The 19,431-nt window shown below is 46.1% G+C and overlaps 1 protein-coding gene across 1 annotated transcript in view; it reads right to left on the bottom strand.

Annotated features, from left to right (window-relative positions):
* spef2 (sperm flagellar 2) overlaps window positions 1-19,431 on the bottom strand; it is a 375,455-nt gene that overhangs the window by 29,773 nt on the left and 326,251 nt on the right. Inside the window, exons 35-38 of the mRNA XM_041185381.1 lie at window positions 10,850-11,079; window positions 8,393-8,499; window positions 7,119-7,301; window positions 2,554-2,646 (exon numbers count right to left, since the gene is read on the bottom strand). Coding sequence (XP_041041315.1) covers window positions 2,554-2,646; window positions 7,119-7,301; window positions 8,393-8,499; window positions 10,850-11,079 — 613 coding nt within the window. The remainder of the gene's footprint in view (window positions 1-2,553; window positions 2,647-7,118; window positions 7,302-8,392; window positions 8,500-10,849; window positions 11,080-19,431) is intronic.

The raw sequence follows: 19,431 nt of genomic DNA, 5'->3' as shown, positions 1-19,431 counted from the left end.
CCTTGAGTGCCCTACCATCCATTCTTAATTAGCACATTCGTTTAGATAATATCACCAACTTCAACACCTGTGTTCTTTTGTTCTGTTGTCTGTGACATCTTTTGATGATCTGCTTCTATCACTGCTTGTTTGTCCCCACAACCACACCAACCCCCTCCAATTCTCTCCCTCTCCCCCCACCCAACACTCCCCCACCACCACCAACACCCCCCCACCCCAACACCGCCTCCCCCACCCCCCCACCACCACCTTAAACCAGCTTATATTTCAACCCTTCCTGGGATTCACCTAGTTCTGTCGAAGGGTCATGAGGACTCGAAACGTCAACTCTTTTCTTCTCCACCGATGCTGACAGACCTGCTGAGTTTTTCCAGGTAATTCTGTTTTTGTTTTCTTCCACCACTTCTCCCTGTTTCCTGTCACTCAGCCAATTTCATACCCATCATGCCACTGTCCTTTTATTCTATGGGCTTCAACCTTGCCAAGAAGCCTGTTTTGTGACACTTTATCAAACACCTTGTGGAAGTCCATGTACACCATGTCAACCACACTGCCCTCATCAACTCTCTCTGTAATCTTATCAACAAGCCCAATCAGGTTAGTTACACACAATTTACCTTGAGTAAATCCATGCTGGCTTTTGGTGTAAAATGTGATTTTGGCTGAAGGCTTGCTGAGTATTTCCAGAAATTCCTTTTGTTGTTTCAGATTTGTAGCATCTGAGGTATTTTGTTGTTAGGCTCATAGACTCATAGACGTTTACAGTACAGAAGGAGGCCATTCGGTCTATCATGTCCACGCTGGTCATCAAAGATCTGACCACACTAATCCCATTTTCCAGCGCTTGGCCCATAGCCCTGGAGGCTTTGGCAACGCAAGTGAATATCTAAATACTTCTTAAATGTTACAGGAGTTTCTGACACAACCACCCTTTCAGGCAGTGAGTTCCAGACTCCCACCACCCTCTGGGTGAAAAAATTTCTCCTCAACTCCCCTCTTAGCCTTCTACGTCTTACCTGAAATCTATGCCCCCTGGTTATTGACCTCTCTACTAATGGAAAAAGTGCCTTCCTACCCACCCTATCTATGCCCCTCATAATCTTACACACCTCTATCAGGTCCCCTCTCAACCTTCACTGCTCCAAGGAAAACAACCCCAGCCTATCCAATCTTTCCTCATAGCTCAGACTCTCCAGCCCAGGCAGCATCCTGGTAAATCTCCTCTGCACCCTCTCCAGTGCAATCACATCCTTCCTATAGTGTGGTGACCAGAACTGCACACAGTACTCCAGCTGTGGCCTAACCAGCGTTTTATACAGTTCCAGCATAACCTCCCTGCTCTTGTATTCTATGCCTCACCTAATAAAGACAAGTACTTTGTAACCTTCTTAGCTGCCTTATCTACCTGCCCTGCTACCTTCAGGGATCTGTGGATATGCACACCAAGGTCCCTCTGACCTTCAGTACTTTCCAGGGTCCCTACCATCATAGTGTAATCCCTTGCCTTGTTAGCCCTCCCCAAGTGCATTACCTCATGCTTTTCTGGCTTGAATTCCTTTTGCCACTGCTCTGCCCACCTGACCAGTCCATTGATATCCTCCTGTAGTTTACAGCTATCCTCCTTACTATTTACCACCCGACCAATTTTCGTGTCATCTGCAAAATCCTTGATCATACCCCCTACATTTAATTCCAAGTCATTTATGTGCAGCACAAACAGCAAGGGCCCCAGCACCGAGCCCTGCAGAACCCCACTGGAAACAGACTTCCAGTCACAGAAACATCCCTCTACCATCACCCTCTGCTTCCTGACTCTCAGCCAATTTTGGATCCAAGGTGCCACTTTGCCTTGGATCCCATGGGCTCTTACTTTCTTGACCAGTCTGCCATGAGGTAACTTATCAAAAGCCTTGCTAAACTATGTCGACCACATCAAATGCATTATCCTCATCAACACTCCTGGTTACCTCCTCAAAAAATTTGATCAAATTTGTCAAACACGACCTTCCCTTAACAAACTCATGCTGAATATCCCTGATTAATCCGTGTCTCTCCAAGTGCAGATATATTCTGTCCCTCCGAATTCTTCCTAGTAACTTCCCCACCACCGAGGTTAGACTGACTGGCCTGTAATTTCCTGGCCTATCCATTCCTCCCTTTTTTTAATAACAGGACAATGTTAGCAGTCCTCCAGTCCTATGGCACCCCACTTGTGGCCAGAGAGGATTTGAAAATTACTGCCAGGGCCCCTGATATCTCTCCCCTTGCCTCCCTCAACAACCTGGGATACATCTCATCCGGCCACATTTAAGGCTGCTAAACTCGCTAGTACCTCCTCTCTATCTTAATTTCCTCTAATATTTCACATATTTCATCTAATATTTCCTCTAATGTTGCACAGAGTGCGGTAAGGGTGGTGAACAGGGGCTCTGGGGCATGGATTTGAGCAATGTTTACGAGTGGGTGGGTTATTAAGGAGCGGGTGATGGAGGGGGAATGGTGAAGGCTCCCAGTCCAGTCCTGACTCCTTACATTCTTCTGTGCTAACTATACCTGCTTGAGTTGCTTCAGTCTCTGGAATGGGAGAGGGGCTACTGGATCCTCTGGCACCTGGAGCTCAGTCTCACCCTTAAACCACAGCTCCACCTGCAATCAGAAAACAATGAGAGTTAGAACATCGAGAGAGGGATAGCAATGAGGAGAGAATGAGACAGGGACACACAGGGAGACCGTGATGTAAAGAGAGTGGGAGAGGAAGAAAGAGAGAGAGTCAGAATGACAGAGAGAAAGAGAGAGACAGAGAAAGATACAGAAAGAGATAATGCTGAAGGCTTCATGATGTGATATTTGAAAGCACAATCCATGCAGAAGAGGCTCCTGAATGGGACATGTATCAGACTCCCAACAATTGTGGGGAAGAGGGATTGATTACTTTATCCACACTGTGTGGGTGTGGACAGAGAGGGAGCCTGTGTCGTGGGCCATCATTGTGGTCCAGTCTTGGGGATCTGTGTGTGTGACTCTGTGTGGCAGGTCTGTGTTGTGGAACTGTGTAATGTGCCTGTATACCTGTGCCTGTCTGTGCAGCCCTGTGTAGCAGGTCTGTGTTGTGGAACTGTGTAATGTGCCTGTATACCTGTGCCTGTCTGTGCAGCCCTGTGTAGCAGGTCTGTGTTGTGGAACTGTGTAAGGTGCCTGTATACCTGTGCCTGTCTGTGCAGCCCTATGTAGCAGGTCTGTGTTGTGGAACTGTGTAATGTGCCTGTCTGTGCAGCCCTGTGTAGCAGGTCTGTGTTGTGGAACTGTGTAATGTGCCTGTATACCTGTGCCTGTCTGTGCAGCCCTGTGTAGCAGGTCTGTGTTGTGGAAATGTGTAAGGTGCCTGTATACTTGTGCCTGTCTGTGCAGCCCTGTGCAGCAGGTCTGTGTTGTGGAACTGTGTAATGTGCCTGTCTGTGCAGCCCGGTGTAGCAGGTCTGTGTTGTGGAACTGTGTAATGTGCCTGTCTGTGCAGCCCTGGGTAGCAGGTCTGTGTTGTGGAACTGTGTAAGGTGCCTGTATACCTGTGCCTGTCTGTGCAGCCCTGTGTAGCAGGTCTGTGTTGTGGAACTGTGTAATGTGCCTGTCTGTGCAGCCCTGTGTAGCAGGTCTGTGTTGTGGAACTGTGTAATGTGCCTGTCTGTGCAGCCCTGTGTAGCAGGTCTGTGTTGTGGAACTGTGTAATGTGCCTGTCTGTGCAGCCCTGTGTAGCAGGTCTGTGTTGTGGAACTGTGTAATGTGCCTGTCTGTGCAGCCCTGTGTAGCAGGTCTGTGTTGTGGAACTGTGTAATGTGCCTGTATACCTGTGCCTGTCTGTGCAACCCTGTGTAGCAGGTCTGTGTTGTGGAACTGTGTAATGTGCCTGTATACCTGTGCCTGTCTGTGCAGCCCTGTGTAGCAGGTCTGTGTTGTGGAACTGTGTAATGTGCCTGTCTGTGCAGCCCTGTGTAGCAGGTCTGTGTTGTGGAACTGTGTAATGTGCCTGTCTGTCCAGCCCTGTGTAGCAGGTCTGTGTTGTGGAACTGTGTAATGTGCCTGTCTGTGCAGCCCTGTGTAGCAGGTCTGTGTTGTGGAACTGTGTAATGTGCCTGTCTGTGCAGCCCTGTGTAGCAGGTCTGTGTTGTGGAACTGTGTAATGTGCCTGTCTGTGCAGCCCTGTGTAGCAGGTCTGTGTTGTGGAACTGTGTAATGTGCCTGTCTGTGCAGCCCCGTGTAGCAGGTCTGTGTTGTGGAACTGTGTAATGTGCCTGTATACCTGTGCCTGTCTGTGCAGCCCTGTGTAGCAGGTCTGTGTTGTGGAACTGTGTAATGTGCCTGTATACCTGTGCCTGTCTGTGCAGCCCTGTGTAGCAGGTCTGTGTTGTGGAACTGTGTAATGTGCCTGTATACCTGTGCCTGTCTGTGCAGCCCTGTGTAGCAGGTCTGTGTTGTGGAACTGTGTAATGTGCCTGTATACCTGTGCCTGTCTGTGCAGCCCTGTGTTGCAGGTCTGTGTTGTGGAACTGTGTAATGTGCCTGTATACCTGTGCCTGTCTGTGCAGCCCTGTGTAGCAGGTCTGTGTTGTGGAACTGTGTAATGTGCCTGTATACCTGTGCCTGTCTGTGCAGCCCTGTGTAGCAGGTCTGTGTTGTGGAACTGTGTAATGTGCCTGTATACCTGTGCCTGTCTGTGCAGCCCTGTGTAGCAGGTCTGTGTTGTGGAACTGTGTAATGTGCCTGTATACCTGTGCCTGTCTGTGCGGCCCTGTGTAGCAGGTCTGTGTTGTGGAACTGTGTAATGTGCCTGTATACCTGTGCCTGTCTGTGCGGCCCTGTGTAGCAGGTCTGTGTTGTGGAACTGTGTAAGGTGCCTGTATACCTGTGCCTGTCTGTGCAGCCCTGTCTAGCAGGTCTGTGTTGTGGAACTGTGTAATGTGCCTGTATACCTGTGCCTGTCTGTGCGGCCCTGTGTAGCAGGTCTGTGTTGTGGAACTGTGTAAGGTGCCTGTATACCTGTGCCTGTCTGTGCAGCCCTGTGTAGCAGGTCTGTGTTGTGGAACTGTGTAATGTGCCTGTATACCTGTGCCTGTCTGTGCAGCCCTGTGTAGCAGGTCTGTGTTGTGGAACTGTGTAATGTGCCTGTATACCTGTGCCAGTCTGTGCAGCCCTGTGTTGCAGGTCTGTGTTGTGGAACTGTGTAATGTGCCTGTATACCTGTGCCTGTCTGTGCAGCCCTGTGTTGCAGGTCTGTGTTGTGGAACTGTGTAATGTGCCTGTATACCTGTGCCTGTCTGTGCAGCCCTGTGTAGCAGGTCTGTGTTGTGGAACTGTGTAATGTGCCTGTATACCTGTGCCTGTCTGTGCAGCCCTGTGTAGCAGGTCTGTGTTGTGGAACTGTGTAATGTGCCTGTATACCTGTGCCTGTCTGTGCAGCCCTGTGTAGCAGGTCTGTGTTGTGGAACTGTGTAATGTGCCTGTATACCTGTGCCTGTCTGTGCAGCCCTGTGTTGCAGGTCTGTGTTGTTGTACTGTGTAATGTGCCTGTATACCTGTGCCTGTCTGTGCAGCCCTGTGTAGCAGGTCTGTGTTGTGGAACTGTGTAATGTGCCTGTATACCTGTGCCTGTCTGTGCAGCCCTGTGTAGCAGGTCTGTGTTGTGGAACTGTGTAATGTGCCTGTATACCTGTGCCTCTCTGTGCTGCCCTGTGTTGCAGGTCTGTGTTGTGGAACTGTGTAATGTGCCTGTATACCTGTGCCTGTCTGTGCAGCCCTGTGTAGCAGGTCTGTGTTGTGGAACTGTGTAATGTGCCTGTATACCTGTGCCTGTCAGTGCAGCCCTGTGTAGCAGGTCTGTGTTGTGGAATTGTGTAATGTGCCTGTCTGTGCAGCCCTGTGTAGCAGGTCTGTGTTGTGGAACTGTGTAATGTGCCTGTCTGTGCAGCCCTGTGTAGCAGGTCTGTGTTGTGGAACTGTGTAATGTGCCTGTATACCTGTGCCTGTCTGTGCAGCCCTGTGTTGCAGGTCTGTGTTGTTGTACTGTGTAATGTGCCTGTATACCTGTGCCTGTCTGTGCAGCCCTGTGTAGCAGGTCTGTGTTGTGGAACTGTGTAATGTGCCTGTATACCTGTGCCTGTCTGTGCAGCCCTGTGTAGCAGGTCTGTGTTGTGGAACTGTGTAATGTGCCTGTATACCTGTGCCTCTCTGTGCTGCCCTGTGTTGCAGGTCTGTGTTGTGGAACTGTGTAATGTGCCTGTATACCTGTGCCTGTCTGTGCAGCCCTGTGTAGCAGGTCTGTGTTGTGGAACTGTGTAATGTGCCTGTATACCTGTGCCTGTCGGTGCAGCCCTGTGTAGCAGGTCTGTGTTGTGGAACTGTGTAATGTGCCTGTCTGTGCAGCCCTGTGTAGCAGGTCTGTGTTGTGGAACTGTGTAATGTGCCTGTCTGTGCAGCCCTGTGTAGCAGGTCTGTGTTGTGGAACTGTGTAATGTGCCTGTCTGTGCAGCCCTGTGTAGCAGGTCTGTTTTGTGGAACTTTGTAATGTGCCTGTCTGTGCAGCCCTGTGTAGCAGGTCTGAGTTGTGGAACTGTGTAATGTGCCTGTATACCTGTGACTGTCTGTGCAGCCTTGTGTAGCATGTCTGTGTTGTGGAACTGTGTAATGTGCCTGTATACCTGTGCCTGTCTGTGCAGCCCTGTGTAGCAGGTCTGTGTTGTGGAACTGTGTAATGTGCCTGTATACCTGTGCCTGTCTGTGCAGCCCTGTGTTGCAGGCGTGAGCTGTGGGTCTTGTTTCGTCTTGCATTCAGGGTACAGATGGGGTCTCTTTAGGGTTTGCTAACATAGGCAGTTATTCATAAAACCCAACCTTGTTTACTTACACATCAATATCTGTCTCAGTACTTCACACAAAGTTCAACTTCTGCCTCTCACTAGGTCAGTTACTTAATCATGTCACCTTGCATCATTGTTCCACCAGCAGTGAAATCAGTATCAGATGCTCCTGTCAGGAACCCTTTACAGGTCTGTCTAGTTAGTCTGTGGTGTGGGCCTGCGTTTTGGATCTGTGTGGGATAGCCCTGTCTCAGTGAGGTGTGACGTTACCTGATTGTACTGTTCTTGTGTAACGTATCCAGTGTCTGCAGTATCGACTGCCTGGAACCTGCTCTTGGTGTCCAGCAGGTCCCTCAGTGATGGGTAAGGCCAGGGTTGAGCAGCTGAGAGAAGAAATCGTCGCCAGTCCAACAAATCTGATTCTGGAGTCAGCGTCCTTGTGATATCCAACACCTGGGAAAAGAAAAAGCACAGAAAAACTCATTTGCAGCGATTGACACTAAGACTGAGGCATTAACATCAGTAGAGATATAGACAGTAAGACAGGGTGCTGGGGGGAGAGGGGTTACTGAGTGACAGTGTGAGGGAGCTGGATTAACATCAATAGAGATACAGTCAGTAACACAGGGAGCTGGGAGGGAGAGGGGTGACTGAGTGACAGTGTGAGGGAGCTGGATTAACATCAGTAGAGATACAGTCAGTAACACAGGACGCTGGGGGGGGAGAGGAGTTACTGAGTGACAGTGCAAGGGAGCTGGACTAACATCAGTAGAGATACAGTCAGCAACACAGGGCGCTGGGAGAGAGGGGTTACTGAGTGACAGTGTGAGGGAGCTGGATTAATATCAATAGAGATACAGTCAATAACACAGGGCGCTGGGGGAAGAGGGGTTACTGAGTGACAGTGTGAGGGAGCTGGACTAATATTAGTAGAGATACAGTCAGTAAGACAGGGCACTGGGGGAAGAGGGGTTACTGAGTGACAGTGCAAGGGAGCTGGACTAACATCAATAGAGATACAGTCAGTAACACAGGGAGCTGGGGAGAGCGGGGTTACTGAGTGAAGGAACTGGATTAATTTAGAGAAAGTCTTACAGTATTGAATGTCATTCCTTAGGACATTGCAAAGTGCTTCAGAGGTCATGAAGTAATTTTTGAATTACTGCAGGAAAAATTCAATCCTGATGTCAAACCGAAATTGGTTTTACTTAGGTGATGAATCCCTCAGTGGATTTTTAAAGGTGAGATAGTGGGGTTGTGGTATCATCACTTGGCTAATAATCCAATGGCCTATGGTAATTCTCTGTGGGCATGAGGTCAAATGGCAACTGGTGAAATTTAAATTTGATTAATAAAATCTTGAGTATAAAGTTATTCTCAGTAATGGTGACCATAAAGTTATTATTGATTGCTGTGAAAACCCATCTGCTTGATTAATGTCCTTTAAGTGAGTTAATCAGGTCATTTTTTGATGTGATCCCGTTTTTAAATTCAGGAAAGTGTTATGTGTGGTATGTCAGCAGCTCAGTTCAGTATCTGCTCACCTGTGAGTAAGAGATTGAGCTCCATTGGTCTGGCAGTTGTTCTGAGCCAAGGTCCAGTGTTACCAGATCCTGTAAAATCTCGATGAATGTCTTTTTCAGCATTAAACCTGCAATGTAAACAAATGGGAGTTACAATTATAGGCCAGGTAAAAGCAACAATCCACCATGGAAACAATGATTTTACTCTGGTTGGGAGGAACATAGGAGTAGGCCATTCAGTCCCTTGAGTCTGCTCCACCATTCAATAAGCACATGGCTGATCTGGTTGTGGTCTGAACTCCACTTTGCCATCCTGCTGTCCCATAACCTTGGACTCTTGTGTCTATCAAAAAATCTGTCTAACCCATCCTCGAATAAATTCAATGACACAGCCTCCACTGCTCACTGAGGAAGAGAATTTAACACACCAATGACTCTCTGAGAGAAAAATATTGTCCTCATCTCCATCTTGAGTGGTAGGCCTCTTATTCTTAAACTGTGTCTCCTGGTTCTAGTCTCCTCCACAAGAAGAAACATCCTCCTGCTATCCACCCTGTCAAGTGCCCTCAGGGTCTCACATGTTTCAATAAGATCACTTCTCATTTCTCTAAACGCCAATGGATATGGGCCCAACCTGCTCAATCTTTCTTCATGAGATAAGCCTCTCATCCCAGGAATGAGTTGAGTGAACCTCCTCTGTACTGTTTAATGTAATTATATCTTTTTTCAAATGTGGAACCCCAAACGGCACACACTATTCCAGATGTGGTCTCACTAAGACCCTGTACAGCTGCAGTAAAACTCCCCTGTTTTTATATTCCATTCCTCTTGCAATAAATTCCAAAACTTCATCTGCCTTCCTAATCACTTGCTGTACCTGCATTCTAACTTTATGTGATTTGTGTACCAGGACACCCAGAACCCTCTGTAGCTCAGAGTTCCAAGGAGATTGTAGATGAGGGAGTTATTCTGATGTGTATTTAGGGATTAATGAAACTTGCATTTCTAGAATCAGAGGCTGGTTTAGGGTGGCTGAATGAGCTAAACAAGGTTTTCAGGATACTGGATGAGATATTAGTGGATAAGGTAGCAGTACTTTAAGTGGATTTGTCACCTTCAGGATTGGATACAGCCGAGGCTGCTGAGGGAAGTAAAGGTGGAAATGTTGATCACCATATTCTAATTCTCCTTAGATACAGGGCGGTGCCAAAGGACTGGAGAATTGAAAATGTTACACTTTCATTCAAAAAGCGGGAAGAAGGATAAACCCAGCAACTACAGGCCAATCAATGGTGGTGAGAGAGCTTCCAGAAGCAATAACCCAGTAGAAAATTAACAGCACTTGGACAAGCATGAAATACCCCACCAGCCCCTTAAATCCAAAAATCCCAATCTCAAACTCCTGAAACCCAAGATAAAAGCAAAAACTGCAGATGCTGGAATCTGAAAAAACACACTTCCAGCACTTTGTGTTTTTATTCCTTAAACTCTATCCTAATCCCAAACTCCTTAAACCAAACAGTAGAGAGGTAGAGTGGGTAAGCGTGATCCATCAATTTTGGATCAATAATCCAAGAAACATGAATTTAGATCCAACCGGGGCAGTTTGAGAATTTGAATTTAGTTTTAAAAACATTCTTCAGTAAAATGACCATGAAGCTGTGGGATGGTCAGAAATCCCCAACTGTTTCAGTGGTGTCCTTTAAAGGAAACTTGCCCTCCTTACCTGTTCTGGGTTTTTATGTTATTTCAGTTCCATACCTACAGGGTTTTCTCTTAACTAACCCCTGAACTGGCTCAGCAGGCTGCTCAGTTGTACTAAAACATTAGAAAGAAAAATAAAAAATAAAAGCAGACAGGACACCCTGCTGTAATCTCGGCAGTGAATCAGGATAAAACAAAAGGCACAGCCAGCACTTCCAACCAAGCTGGCCAAGTCCTAAATGACATAGCTGCTAGACTGGGTCTGCAGCAGGTGGTGAGAGAACCAACAAAAGGGAAAACCATTCTTGACCTCACCCTCACCAACCTGCCCTGCCGCAGATGCATCTGTCTATGACTGTATTGTTAGGAGTGACCACCGCACAGTCGTTGTGGAGATGAAGTCCCACCTTCACATTGAGGATACCCTCCAATCGTGTTGTGTGGCACTACCACCGTGCTAAATGGGATAGATTTCAAACAGCTCAAGACTGGGCATCCATGAGATGCTGTGGGCCAACAGCAGCAGCAAAATTGTATTCGAACACAATCTGTAACCTCTTGGCCTGGCATATCCCCCACTCTACCATTACCATCAAGTCAGGGGATTAACCCTGGTTCAATGAGGAGTGTAGGACAGTCTGCCAGGAGCAGCATAGTAGAATTTTACTACCCCATGTGGAGACAGCCATTTTTTTCAGGGTAGAGTGTTCTTTCTGGGACTTATTGGCTCCCCTGATACAGTCTATGACAGCTTTTCTTTGTCTGAGGACTCACCTGTGGGTGCTATGAACATGAACTGTTGATGGAGGTTACAGAGCTGCTCAGTTGTTAGCTCACCATCCCTTGCGGTCTCTTTGGAAGGCAAACGTGTGAGTGGTGGTGGGTCTGGAATCATCTTCACATCCCCATTGACGAAGAACTCCTTATCATGGAGAATCAGCTGGTGCTCAATCTTGGTCCCAGAGTTCACATATCCCAACCCAATATCAAGCAGTGTGCTGATGCTAGAAAATCACAAGGTGTAGAGAGAATTACCATCAAAAACAAGACCCACAGGACAGCACTGTCTGTAAGAGAGAACATACATAAAGGCAGCTGGAATACAACAATGTTCGCTCAGCCATCACTAAATACAGCAGAGCTGAAGGGTTCCACTGATTGACAGGGGCAGAGAGGGGTTAAATAGAGGGAAGGGAATGGAAACCCTGTAATGTGTACAGGATTCCTTCTATAGCAGTACGTCAGTGGAGTAGTGGTGTTGCTAGATTTGGTCGTGATAATATCAGTATTATCCAAAACTCTCACTACTCGCCACATGTGGTGAATCAGCCACAGGCATGTGGTATACTGACGCTCTTCCCATGAGAGATGGACATTAGGATCCTGCAGCAGCCTATTTGATTGAGGGCCTGGTTCCAGACTTTGTCTGACACAATCTGTGGCCATGTATTCGTAAAGAGAAAATCCGGCGGGATAAGCAATTCTTAATGTGAAAAAGCTGCGGCCTAATCCACTGGAGTTTACCAACATGTGTGGCAATGAGGCTCCCAATCATGGAAATGAAAGCATGTTGAAAAACACCATAACTGGATGCTGTATAGTGATAAGTTGCTGCTACTAACTGACAGAGCTGCTGTCACAAAGCAGTGCACTCTCACTCACTCACGTTTAGTCCAGTCCCCGCATCCCAGGTCATCTCTGGGAGATTGTTACAACATTCACCCCAACCCTTGTAGGACAGAAACTTGCTGGCTTACAGGGATAGAGCAGGGGTAATGGGACTGACAGGGTTGCTCTGGGGGCATGGACACAGTGGGCTGAATGGCCTCCTTCTGTGTTGTAAGTGACTCGATGACCCTCTGATATTTTACATCATGTGGTGAATATAGTGATCAGCACAAGCTTGCTCTGCATCCAAATCCGACACTGAGCTGGGTGCCCTGAATGTGAGGAAGCACCTTGGAAGTAAAGACCACAATATGACAAAGTTTAAAATCCAACTAGAAAGGGAAGAATTCAGCAGAAAAACTAGAACAGATTGGACAAGGGCAGAGATCAGTAAGATGAGGGGAGAGCTAGCTGACATGAGGTGGAAGAATAAATTGGCACACAGGACTGCTGAACACCAGTGGGATGATTTAAAAAAAAACAGAGGCTGCAAAGGTTCGGAAAGAAATTTTCCATTAAAAAAGGGAAGCTAAAAATAGCTTCCGAATGCAGTGCATAAATAGGGGTTAGAGTCTACTAAAAATTGAAGAGGGTCTGTAAGAATAACGATAATGAGAATTTGGGAAAATAAGAAAAAAGGCTAAGAGGAGAAGGAATCTCAGAGGGAGCACAGGAGAAAACTCAAAGGTATCAAAAGGAACTGGGTACGTTGTTATTTTTATGACATGGATAGAAAGTAAGCTGGGACCCTGCGGGAGGATAGCAACCAAAAAATAGCAGAGCGATTTAGTAATCATTTTGCATTGGAGTTACTATAAGGAAAAGATATCATAGAGTCATAGAATGGTAGCAATATAGGAAGCCATTCAGCCCATCATGCTCCTACTCGGTTTCTGTAAGATCAACTCACCTAGCTACACTCCCCTGCCTCCCTACACTCAGGCTGTACATTCCAGGTCCTAAACACTCGCTATGTGAAAAAGTTTCTCCCATGTCTCCATTGCTTGTTTTGCCAATTACCTTATATCTGTGCCCTCTGGTTCTCGATCCTTCCACCAATGGGAAGAGTCTCTCTCTATCTACTCTGTCCAGAACCCTCATGATTTTGAACACCTCTATCAAATCTCCTCTCAACCTTCTCTTCTCTTAGGAGAAAAGTCCAGCTCTCTCCAATCTATCCACATAACTGAAGTCTCTCATTCTCAGAACCATATTCGTGAATCTTTTCTGCACCCTCTCTGGGCTGATTTTGAACAGTTTTATCAAGTCTCCTCTCAACTTCTCTTTGCTTAAAAGAACTCCCCAGCCTCTCCAACCTAGGCAGTGGTAATCATAATATAATATGCTTTAAGATGATGATAGCGAAGGAAGTAAGTGTGATGATAACCAAGTTGATAGATTGAAGAAAAGCTGATTTTGAGGGGGCTGAGAATAGAATCTGTGAAAATAAAATGTGCACGATATTGGCAAACAATGATGTAGAGCAAGAATAAGAAACATTTTAATGGTGTTCAACAGAGTGCAGCAAAATATATTCCACTAAAATAAATAAAGAAAATAAACACCAGGGAGACTCCATGGGTGAATAAAGACGTAAGGAACAATTGAGAGTTGGACAGTAAAGATGATCAGGATAGGAGAGATTACAAAGGGAATGTGGAGAACTTAAAAAAAAATTAGGAAAGCAAAGAGGAAGTGTGAAATGAAATTATCAAGGTACATCAAACAAAACTGTACACGCACATCAATAACAAAGGAATAGAACCATTAAGGGATGGACAGGACAATCCACAAGTAATGGTACAGAGATGGCAGAAATATTAAATCATTATTTTGCTTAAGTATTAAGATAGAGAAGGTAAACATGACACTGAATGATGAGATAAGTGCATTTAAAACATGAAAAGTGATATACTGAATAAACTAAACAAAGAGGATGGTCTTGGTGGATTGCAGCAATGTATTTTAAAAGAATCTTGGGAAGAGATAGCAGAGGCATTACTACACATGTTTAATAATTAGAGAAAGGCGCAGTGTCAGAGGGCTGGTGGTTAGCTAACGTAATTCCTGTGTTTAAGAAAGGGGACAGAACAAGTCCAGGGAATTATAGACCAGTCAACTTAATATCAGTGTAGGAAAAACAATGGAATCCTTACTAAAGGAGAAAATAGAAGAACATCTAGAAAAGAGAAATAAAACAATGAACAGTCAGCATGGATTTCAAAAGGGAAAATCTTGATTGACCAATCTTATTGAAATGTTTGAGGATGTAACAGAGAGAGTAGACAGTAGTAATGTGGTAGATGTCATTTACTGGATATTCAGAAGACCTTTGATAAGGGGCCCAGTAATGAGTAAGGTCAGAGAATGTGGAGACAAGGGACAAGTGGCAGAATGGATTGCTCGCTGGATACAAGCCAGAAAGCAGAGAATGGGAATAAAGGGTTGTTAATCAGAGTGTCAGAAGGTGGGAAATGGTCTTCCACAAGGCTTAGTGCTGGGATCACTGCTGTTCACAATTTACATTAACAACTTGGACTTTGCAATAAAAAATACTATTTTCAAATTTGCGGGTGACACCAAATTTGGGAGGGGGTAGGTTGGGGGTGGGTTATTCAATACTGAGGAGGACTGCAACAAATCAGAGGAGGCAAATACAAAACTTGCAGAATGGAAAAATAATTGGCAAATGAATTTGAACACAGGTAAATATGAGATAGCACAACTTGGAACTGAGAATATGGAGGTAATTTATTTCTCGAACAGTGCAAGTCTGCTTCCACCTCAGAGGCAGCAAATTCTAGGTCATTGCCACTCACTGTGTCAAAGGTTCATCCGCTCACTCCCCCTGCATCTCTTGTGCAAAACTTCAAATCTGTGTCACCTAGAATTGGACTCAACACTCTAGTTGAAGCCGGACCATCATAACTTCCCTGCTCTTCTGCTCTTGTACTCTATGCTCCTGTTAAAGCCCAGGATACTATTTGCTTTATTAACTGCTCTCTCCACCTGTCCTGCCACCTTCAATGATTTATGCACAGATACACACAGCTCCCTCTGCTCCTGCATCCCAGGTGAAAATCAACTGTGCATCATAGAAACATAGAAACTAGGAGCAGGAGTAGGCCATTCGACCCTTCGAGCCTGCTCCACCATTCATTATGATCATGGCTGATCATCCAACTCAATAGCCAGCTCCCGCTTTCTCCCCATACCCTTTGATGCCTTTCGCCCCAGGAGCTATATCTAACTGCTTCTTGAAAACATACATTGTTTTGGCCTCAACTACTTTCTGTGGTAGTGAATTCCACAGGTTCACCACTCTCTGGGTGAAGAAATTTCTCCTCATCTCAGTCCTAAATGGTCTACCCCATATCCTCAGACTGTGACCCCTGTTCTGGACTCCCCCACCATTGGGAACATCCTTCCTGCATCTACCCTGTCGAGTCCTGTTAGAATTTTATAGGTTTCTATGAGATTCCCCCCTCATTCTTAAGAGAGATGACGGAGGGGACGATTGAGACTCAAGAAAGGTTATTTCAGGTTCCAATGATTGTGTGTGTGTATCAAAGGACTTGACAGAGATCAATGTGGTTACCATTTATAAAATGGGAGACAGAGGGTAGTCTCTGGACAAGTAATTCAGAGACCCAGGGTAATGTTCTGGCGACCAGGATTCCCACAACAGATGGTGGAATTTGAACTTGATCAATACAAATCTAGAATTCAAAAGTCTAATGATGGCCATGAAACCATTGTCGATTGTTGTAAAAACCCATCTGGTGCACTAATGTCCTTTGGGGAAAGAAATCTGTCATCCTCACCCGGTCTGGCCACATGTGACTCCAAACACACAGCAATGTGGTTGACTTTTAAATGCCCTCTGAAATGGCCTAGCAAGACACTCAATTGGACCAAATCACTGGAAAATCAATAAGGAATGAAACCTGACCACCACCCAGCATCAATCTAAGCATCGGAAACGACAATGACAATCTCAGCCCTGTCGACCCTGCAAAGTCCTCCTTACTAACACCTGGAGGCTAGTGCCAAAACTGGGAGAGCTGTCTCACAGACTAGTCAAGCAACAGCCTGACATAGTCATCCTCATGGAATCATACCTTACAGATAATGTCCCAGACACCACCATCACCATCCCTGGGTATGTCCCTGGGTATATCCCTTACAGATAGTGTCCCAGACACCACCATCACCATCCCTGGGTATGTCCCTGCGTATATCTCTTACAGATAGTGTCCCAGACACCAACATCACCATCCCTGGGTATGTCCCTGGGTATATCCCTTACAGATAATGTCCCAGACACCACCAACACCATCCCTGGGTATGTCCCTGGGTATATCCCTTACAGATAGTGTCCCAGACACCACCATCACCGTCCCTGGGTATGTCCCTGGGTATATCCCTTACAGATAGTGTCCCAGACACCACTATCACCGTCCCTGGGTATGTCCCTGGGTATATCCCTTACAGATAACGTCCCAGACTCCACCGACAGGACAGACCCAGCAGAGGTGGCAGCACAGTGGTATACAGTTGGGAGGGAATTGTCCTGGGAGTCCTCAACATCGACAGCAGACCCCAGGGTATCAGGTCAAACATGGACAAGGAAACCTCCTGCTGATTACCACTTCCCGCCCTCCCTCAGCTGATGAATCAGTGCTTCCTCCACATTGAACATCACTTGGAGAAAGCACTGAGGGTGGCGAGGGTGCAGAATGTACTCTGGGTGGGGGACTTCAATGTCCATCACCAAGAGTGGCTCGGTAGCACCACTACTAACTGAGCTGGCCGAGTCCTAAATGACATAGCTGCTAGACTGGGTCTGCGGCAGGTGGGGAAAGAATCAACAAGAAGGTAAAAATACTTGACCTCATCCTCACCAACCTGCCTGTCGCAAATGCATCTGTCCATGACAGTATCGGTAAGAGTGACCATCGCACAGTCGTTGTGGAGATGAAATCCCGCCTTCACATTGAGAATACCCTCCATCGTGTTGTGTGGCATTACCACCGTGCTAAATGGGATAGATTTCAAACAGATCTAGCAACTCAAGATTGGGCAACCATGAGGCTCTGTGGGCCATCAGCAGCAGCAGAATTGTACTCAAACACAATCTGTAACCTCATGGCCTGGCATATCCCCCACTCTACCATTACCATCAAGCCAGGGGATTCACCCTGGTACAATGAAGAGTGCAGGAGGGCATGACAGGAGCAGCACCAGGTATACCTAAAAATGAGGTGGCAACCTGGTGAAGCTATAACACAGGAATACTTGTGTGCCAAACAGCATAAGCAGCAAGTGATAGACAGAGCTAAGCGATCACACAACCAACAGATCAGATCTAAGCTCTGCAGTCCTGCCACATCCAGTCGTGAATGGTGGTGGACAATTCAACAACTCACTGGAGGAGGAGGCTCCACAAATATCCCCATCCTCAATGATGGAGGAGCCCAGAACATCAGTGCAAAAGATAAGGCTAAAGTAGTCACAACGATCTTTATCCAGAAGTGACGAGTGGATGATACATCTCGGTCTCCTCCGGAGGTCCCCAGCATCACAGATGCCAGTCTTCAGACAATTCGATTCACTCCATGTGATATCAAGAAAAAGCTGAAGGCACTGGATACTGCAAAGGCTATGGGCCCTGACAAAATTCCAGCAATAGTACTGACAACTTATGCTCTAGAACTTGCCGTGCCCCTAGCCAAGCTGTTCCAGTACAACTACAACATTGGTATCTACCCGACCATGTGGAAAATTGCCCAGGTATGTCCTGTGTACAAAAAACAGGACAAATCCAACCTGGCCAATTACCGCCCCATCAGTCTGCTCTCAATCATCAGTAAGGTAATGGAAGGGGTCATTACCAGCGCTATCAAGCAGCACTTGCTGAGCAATAACCTGCTCACTGACATACAGTTGGGTTCCGCCAGGGCCACTCAGCTCCTGACCTCATTACAGCCTTGGTTCAAGCATGGATTAAAACTGAATTGAAGAGGTGAGGTGAGAGTGACTGCCCTTGACATCAAGGCCATATTTGACTGAATGTGGCATCAAGGAGCCCTAGCAAAACTGGAGTCAATGGGAATCAGGGGGGAAACTCTCCGCTGGTTGGAGTCATACCTAGCACAAACTGGCACAATATGTGCACATGTTCTTTCTGTCTGCAAAGAACTAGGGCCCTGTGTATTAATATATGTAGCTTCTAGTGCACAGAAATGTGCCACACTGCGAGCCCGAATGACAATCTTGAATTAGTTGTCAGCGTACTTCTTAGCACACTGAGGATTATTTAGCAAATGTTGTCCAGTTGCGGAATCGCATCTAATGTTGCACACTGTGTTTTGAGTTGTACAAGCACGGGCTGGTTGGGTACAGTCTGCACCTTGCCCATTGTGAGCAGTGGCTGGGATATACTGTTTGACACGATCCCAGGGTTCTGTTCTTAGTAGACAGAAAGAGCATGTACACACATTGTGCCTGTTTCAGCTAAATCAAATGTGACAGCCATTCACTGACTCATTCCTCGGGGCAATGCCTTAACCAATCAGGGTCAAGCTGCCTGGTTTAAATTTCAAACAATGCTTTGCAATTACTGTCAATACTATTTACTGATACTAATTTCTTTTAGGTTCTCAATCTCATGAGTCCCATGGTTCTCTAATATTCCTGGGAGGTTTTTTTTTAAATCTTCCTCCATGAACACAGTCACAAAGTATTTGTTTAGTTTCCCTGCCATTTCCTTATCCCCCATTATAAATTCTGCAGGATAAGAAAAAGTAGTTCAAAAAAGGAGGTTGTAGTTCATCAACTTTCTAGAATTTTCTGAGGAAATAAGGGAAATGGGAGCTGGGGAATGTGGTGGATGGGGTGTATATGGACGATAGGAAAGCCTTAGAAACTGGTTGGATGGGGGATATGGAGAATGTGGTATTCCATGGGGTTCAGTTCTGATCTCCTCCTGCTTACTGGAGGATAAGTGATTTGAATCAGAGAGGGAAGGCTTCAGATTTACAGATATAAAGTGATTTGCTAAGATGGAAATGGGCTGTAACATGGCAGATGGAATTCAGTGAGTCAATGTGAGAGGGTTCAATTTGGTCAGAATCATTATCATGGTGAAGTGGGAATAGGAATAGGATTAAGGGATTGAAGGGGAGGGGACAGATTGACAGGACATTAAAGGCAGAGCTTTGGGTTGATTAAAAAAAAAGCTGACTGAAATTTAGGTTAGAACACAAACTGAGATGAACCTTTATAAAACTTTAATAAGACTCAATTAGAGATTGTGAACAGTAATGGGTCCACACTATTGGGAGGATATTGAGGCTTTAGAGAGGGTACAGCGCAGACTCACTCTGAGACTCACTGTTATGAGTAAATAGCAATGTGAAGAGAGGTATAAAATATTATACTTTTTTACAGAACCATCGAAATGTTTAAAATGATGAAAGGATGGGACAGCATATATAGAAGCTGAATGTTTCCAGTGGCTGGGGGATCTCGATAGAAGATTAAGTGGAAGAGATTTGGAACAGAGAGCAGGGGAAACAGCTTCAGAGAGTTGTGAAGCTGTGGAATTCACTTCCTGGGTTAATGACTTTGGCAGAAACTGTGTCAATCTTCAAGATTCAATTGGAGAGGTGATTGGGGGAAAAGGT

This window comes from Carcharodon carcharias, chromosome 4 (assembly GCF_017639515.1).
Source record: "Carcharodon carcharias isolate sCarCar2 chromosome 4, sCarCar2.pri, whole genome shotgun sequence".
NCBI lineage: Eukaryota > Metazoa > Chordata > Chondrichthyes > Lamniformes > Lamnidae > Carcharodon > Carcharodon carcharias.
Note: the sequence above shows the minus strand (reverse complement) of the source record. Positions and strands in the feature narration are given on the sequence as shown.